Source organism: Phasianus colchicus, chromosome Z, assembly GCF_987193195.1.
Source record: "Phasianus colchicus chromosome Z, bPhaCol1.hap1.1, whole genome shotgun sequence".
In the NCBI taxonomy this organism is placed as follows: domain Eukaryota; kingdom Metazoa; phylum Chordata; class Aves; order Galliformes; family Phasianidae; genus Phasianus; species Phasianus colchicus.
The window spans coordinates 7,502,493-7,508,023 of record NC_143476.1 but is presented as its reverse complement, the minus strand read 5'-3'; the positions used below and the strand labels follow the sequence as shown (position 1 = coordinate 7,508,023).

The window sequence follows — 5,531 nt, the reverse complement described above, 5'->3', positions numbered from 1 at the left end:
AGCCACTGGAAGAAGAGGAGCTCAAAATAACCATGTGGGCAGAGGTCTGTTTATGGCAAAGGACACGGTCATCATTAAGAGAGCTCACCCCTAGATAAAAGGGGCAGGGAACTGAGAAAGCTTCGCTGCCACACTTGCATCAAGCTTTTCCTGCGTGCAAACCATAATAATGATGGTTTCCTCCTTGTGAAGTTTGGGCTTGGACATTCTCAGCATCCAGCAACAGGATGCCATACCCTAATGGAAGTCCAGAGGTCTGCTGTCCCCTTGATGGTAAAAGAGTATCTCAAACATCCTGGAGAAGGCCTGCATTTGGTCAAGGTGTGAGGTCAAGATCAAGCTAATGGAGGAAGACACTCACCTGCTGCATCTGCAATGTCTGCTCCGGATTTGGAGCCGAAGAGGACGTCGGTGTGGTTGATGATGAATTCCACCACATCCGACTGCGTCTGCAGCTCCATGCAGGCAGCTCTTCCGCTGGCGCAGGCAGACTCGTTCTGCTGTGATCTGTAGAAAAGGCAGATTTTAGAAGTCATTTCTCCAAGACCGTTTCCCCGAGTCTGAATTGTTGCAGCCAAAAGCTGTCAGCTGAGGCTCTGGAGACTTCTGCAGTGGGCAATCAGTGATGCCACTGCAGAAATTCCCCTGGATGATCAAGGACACGTCAGTCCCATCTCAACAAGACTGCAGAAATTGTCACCTAGACATTGTGCCCGTGGGGATGGAGAACAGCTCAGGCTTCTGCTCTTCTGTCAGCCACAGATTTTACAGGAGAAGAGCCCATTTGATGGAGAAAAAGGGAGCACTGTTTTTTTTTTTAATGGAGAACAGATGTAAGCGTTGTGTTGAAACAGAACCAGAAGTTTACCTTAAGAGGTTTGGAGCCCACACGATGGCTAGGTTCTTGGCATGCATGTTTGTGATGGTGGAGCTCCCAGCCAGACACGCCAAGTGTCTCATCAGATACTCCAGAGTCCTGGAAAACAAGAGAGGCAAACGTTCAGCACCAACGAGCATGCCGTGCTGCAATTCAGAAAGACAGAGCCTGGAACCGCATCGTTGCCCTCTGCAATGCAGCAGGGCTGAGCTCAGCAGGCTGAGGGCAGCACTGACCTGTAGTGAGGAGCGGGCAGCTGCTGGATGACGTCCTGCATTCTGAGCAGCCGCTCCTCCTCTGTAGCGGCACCAACAGCATCCTGGAGTAGTGCAGAAAGGGAGCGAGACACCAATCAGGCTAGTACACCACTGCGAGTAAACCTCGTGGGGCTGACAGCAAAAGGGCCTCCGAGCTGGGGCACTGCTGCAGCCATCTGCCAAGAGGCCCAGGAAGAGGGAAATGAAAGACGTGGCCTTGTGCTTACCGAGAACTTGCCGTACAGCTGGTGAGTGAGCAGAGGGTTCGGGAGCTCCCTGAAGTACATCTTGCAGAGGGAGCTCACGCTGTGAATGTCACGGACGGTGAGCTCAGGAATCTGCTCCGACTCAAATTCCTGCCTGGAGAGAGGGACGCAAACCCGGTTGAGCGAGAGGAAGGCAAGCCCAAAGCCACACCAGATGCACTCAGGCTGTGTCAGTCGCAGCACTCTTACCGCAGTCTCTGGATGTTGGACGCGACGCCGGACAGGCGGTATATCCCCTGCACCACGCCGTGCTGCTCAATGAACTCAGCGCAGCTCTGGAGGACCTGTGGGACTGAAGAACACGTGCCAGCCGTCAGTGGAGCTCCTGATTCAATCGTGCTGCAGGCTGTGCTCCCGGGAGTCACATCCCATCCACTAAGCCCAGCCAGGCTTGGCTGAAGCAAATACAGATGTGCTTGTCTCTTAGGAGCATCCGCCTCACTTTATCCTTCAGCCATCAACTCCCATTACACGTGTCTCCACTGCTATCAGCCTGCCCCCTGCTAGATATGAGCTCCCTTTCATCCTCTTTAGATGCCCAGCAGAGGAAGATCTCAGGAATGGGCTGCTCCTTACCATCACGACCGGAGTGGAGAAGATGCTCTCCCAGGTCACCGCCAAACACCCTTTCCTTCTCCACCTCCCGCTCGGTCGGTTTCTTTGGGCGGGCCTTCACCAAGGAACGAAGGAAGGTGAGGATCTTGCTGCGTTTCTTGGGCACTGCACAACAAAAGGAAGAAACCAGGTCATTTCAGGTCTGGCTCCGTTGGACGAGGCCGAGCACAGCACATTCTACAGGGCACGTCAGAACGGGAAGAACATTACCAACCAGTACATACAAAAAGGGATTTTCCCCATCTCTGGAGGAGCCCAAGGCCAGGTGGGATGGGGCCCTGGGCAGCCTGATCTAGTCTCACATTAAATGTGGGGGCTGGGAGACCATCCTGAGGCAGGAGGGTTGGAGCATGATGATCCCTGAGGTTCCTTTCCATCCCAAGCCATTCCATGAGTATTCTATAGTTTCCCCAAGTCCAGTCATAAAATCAGGAGGATTGGGCCAAATCTCTGCCCCATGGTGTGCATGAAGAATCATCAACCCAGAGGACAATGTGGGATGGATAAAGGAGGTACTAAACATGGAACGCACCCCCAAAAAGACTTCATTTTGCTTCCCCACACCATCAAATGTAACATCCCTACCTGGCTTTGGCACTGAGTTGATGAGTGCCTCAGGAATGTTCTTATTAATCAGTTCCACACACTCCCCTGGGAAAAATCCAACCTGTAACAAGAAGAGAAGCCAACTATTGCATGCAGCACTTCTCAGGTCTGAACTGTTAAACCAAAAGCCACATAACATTTCCCTCGGAACGTGCTTGCCTGACGTTCCATAAGACTATCCAGCAGAAAATGGCCATAGTTCAAAGCATAAAGGTAATAATTTTTCAACATTTGCAGCCAACGGCAAGGTCCCCTGACACCGACACAGGGAAACTGTTTACGTCCATTAGGCATCCTGTGCATGCAGAGCAGCTCTAAGCTAAGATTCCTGCCTTTACTGCAGTTGCACTCTCCAGTCTGAAGCTTGTGCCTACCTGGAAGCCGAGCTTGCCTCTCCACCAGGGGGTCAGCTCCTTTGGTGGCATGTCGATGACACACACGATGTCTCCGACCTGCAAGAGATTGCAACGTCAATCCCAGCTTCAGCACAGCTGGGAGGAAAGCACAGCTCAAATGTCTGCATTCTTCTGCACTGCCAAACATCGCCGAGCATTAAAGCACTTGCACCAGTGCAGCTCTGAAGGCATTTGCCATTGTAAAATTGAGCAACAAGGAACGCCTTGAACTGCTTACCTCAAAGGAGAGTTCATCCGCTGCCTGGGCAACGTATCTCTTAATAGCATGGGCAGCAGCAATAGCTGGAACATTCACAGGTGCCACCTCATGGTCTAGCAGGGGCTTCCCCTTGTTCTCAGCCTGAAACAGAGAGCACAGGCCACGGTGAGGAGCTGGGAACCAACAAGGAGGATTTCAAGGTGAGGAGCACATCTGCAGAGAAAGCTGCAGGAAATGCACTCGGTCCTTATCATGGGCACTTGAGAAGGAACTGCAAGTCTAATAACGGCTGTTTCTCTCCCTGGTGTGCAGCAGGCACACGCCAGCAAAGATGCATCTCTCCCCATCCAGACTAATCAGCAATGGCACTGACGCAGACAGGTGGCCTTGTGTATTTTGCCACATCCTTTCCTGCGCTGTTTGTGCAGGAAGGCTGACTGTTTCAGATGCTAGGAGACCGTGAAGAGGGAAACCAAAGCTACGGCTGCAGTTACAAGGTGCAAACAGTGCCATTGCAAGCACCAAGCAGCTCTCTTGAGCAGTCCAACCAACAGCGAGGCCAAACAGAGCAGAGAATGATTGTTGTTTCTGCAGCCATTTCAAGGGAAAAGTCAGTAGAAGATATACACCACAACCTTCAACTCTTGCACTACTGTCTTGCCACAGTGGAGCTCTCTTGGAAAGCAGGAGAGCACATCTGCGGCTCACTCTGCTGGCTGCAGTCAGGGAACAAAGACCAATCAGAGCTTCATACTCTACCTCTGTCCATGCCAGGTCAGGCCCACAGCTGATCTCGCTGCACGCCACAGCCATCAGCGTAGGTGTGACAAGCTGGAACTGAAAAGAAACACACTTTTATTTTCTCTGTTCACATCTCTGCTGTGCTCCCTACAGCTGTCGGGCACACTCACACAGCCCAAGCACGCCTGCTGGTGTCCCTGGTGATGCTGTGCAGCTCTGCACAAGCTGGGGCTGGGACTCTTTGCCTAAGGGATTGCTTTCCATAAAACCAGCTGGTCACAGCACCACAGACAGCATCCTTCTGAGGGCTGAGCTGCAGAGCACGTGGAGAAAACCCACACGTGACCAGCGTCCCATCAAAGCTGGATGAGGCTGTGTTACTAAACACGGGGCGTCACGGGCTGCTAAAGCATGTGGGGGGACAAAGCATGGCAGGTACCTGGCAAGAGATCAGAACGAGGGAGAGAAATCTCACGAATCCGCAGCCGTTCCTTGTCACTTTGCTCTGATCTTCCACGAGCAAAAGCTGCAGCAGGGAAGCAGGCAGAGGGTGGAGAGAGGAGAGAGAAAGAGCAGGTCAGTTTGCTTCCACGGTTTAGCAAAGACTACAAGGGAAAAACCAAAATCTGCCGTCCCTCAACTTAAAAACTTAAGTTTTCAACTTAAAACCATTTCCCCTTGTTCTGCTGTTATCTACCCTTTCAAAGAGGTGATTCCCCTCCTCTTTTTAGGCTCCCTTTAGGTACTGAAGGCTGCAATGAGGTCACCCCACTGCCTTCTTTTCTCCAGGCTGAACAAGCCCAGCTCCCTCAGCCTGTCTTTGCAGGGGAGGTGCTCCAGTCCCCTGATCATCTCTGTGGCTCGCCTCTGGACCCTCTCCAACAGCTCCCTGTCTTTCTGGACACTGTACTGCAGCTGGGGCCTCACAAGAGCAGAGCAGGGGGGGACGATCACCTCCCTGTCCCTCATGGCCACCCCTCTGCTGATGGAGATAATGTGATCCTATGAGCTCCGCCAGCCAGCAGTTCTCAGCACTCACTGTCCCCCCGTCTCTCCCACACTGTGTCAGCTTACCTACAAGGTGCTGCACAGGACGGTGTGAAGACAAAGGGACGCAGTCGGTGCACAAGTGCAACAAGCGAGCTGCTCAGTCAGAGCTCCAGCGCTCCAATGAAGGGACGCAGCACGCACTGCTCCTCCCCTCATTCTAGCCCTTATGACATCACTGAGGGCCACCAGGCTGCTCCACCACGACGGACAGGGTGGGGAGGCAAGACCAGGCACAAGGGCAGAAGATTCCAACAGCCCAGCCCAACGTTCTGGAATCAGGGGCTGCTTGGAATTCTAGCCCAGCCAAATCCTGGAGAAGCTGGCACGGGGTCGTCATGACCAAAGCGCAGGACCTGGCGCTTGCTCTTGTTGAGCCTCGCACAACTGGCCTCAGTGCATCCCTCTGGAGGGCCTTCCTGCCCTCAGCCAGATGGACGCTTCCTCCCAGCAGCGTACCTTGCAGTGCTGGGCCCATGTCAAATCCACACTAGAGTGGGTTTTGTT

At 53.1% G+C, this 5,531-nt stretch overlaps 1 protein-coding gene and 1 long non-coding RNA gene across 2 annotated transcripts; both read right to left on the bottom strand.

The window, feature by feature from the left end:
- Window positions 1-335: 335 nt before the first annotated feature.
- On the bottom strand, window positions 336-1,489 carry LOC149912376 (rho GTPase-activating protein 33-like). The gene is made up of 4 exons (XM_090131048.1): window positions 1,362-1,489; window positions 1,114-1,196; window positions 869-976; window positions 336-507 (listed from the first exon to the last, which is right to left on the bottom strand). The coding sequence occupies exons 1-4, from the start codon at window positions 1,419-1,421 to the stop codon at window positions 336-338; spliced, it is 423 nt and encodes a 140-aa protein (XP_089987174.1). The 5' UTR covers window positions 1,422-1,489.
- Window positions 1,490-3,260: 1,771 nt separating this feature from the next.
- Window positions 3,261-5,246, bottom strand: LOC149912375 (uncharacterized). The gene is made up of 4 exons (XR_016462097.1): window positions 5,052-5,246; window positions 4,417-4,503; window positions 3,996-4,073; window positions 3,261-3,377 (listed from the first exon to the last, which is right to left on the bottom strand). It is a non-coding gene; the product is annotated as an uncharacterized LOC149912375 (long non-coding RNA).
- Between the last annotated feature and the right edge of the window lie 285 nt (window positions 5,247-5,531).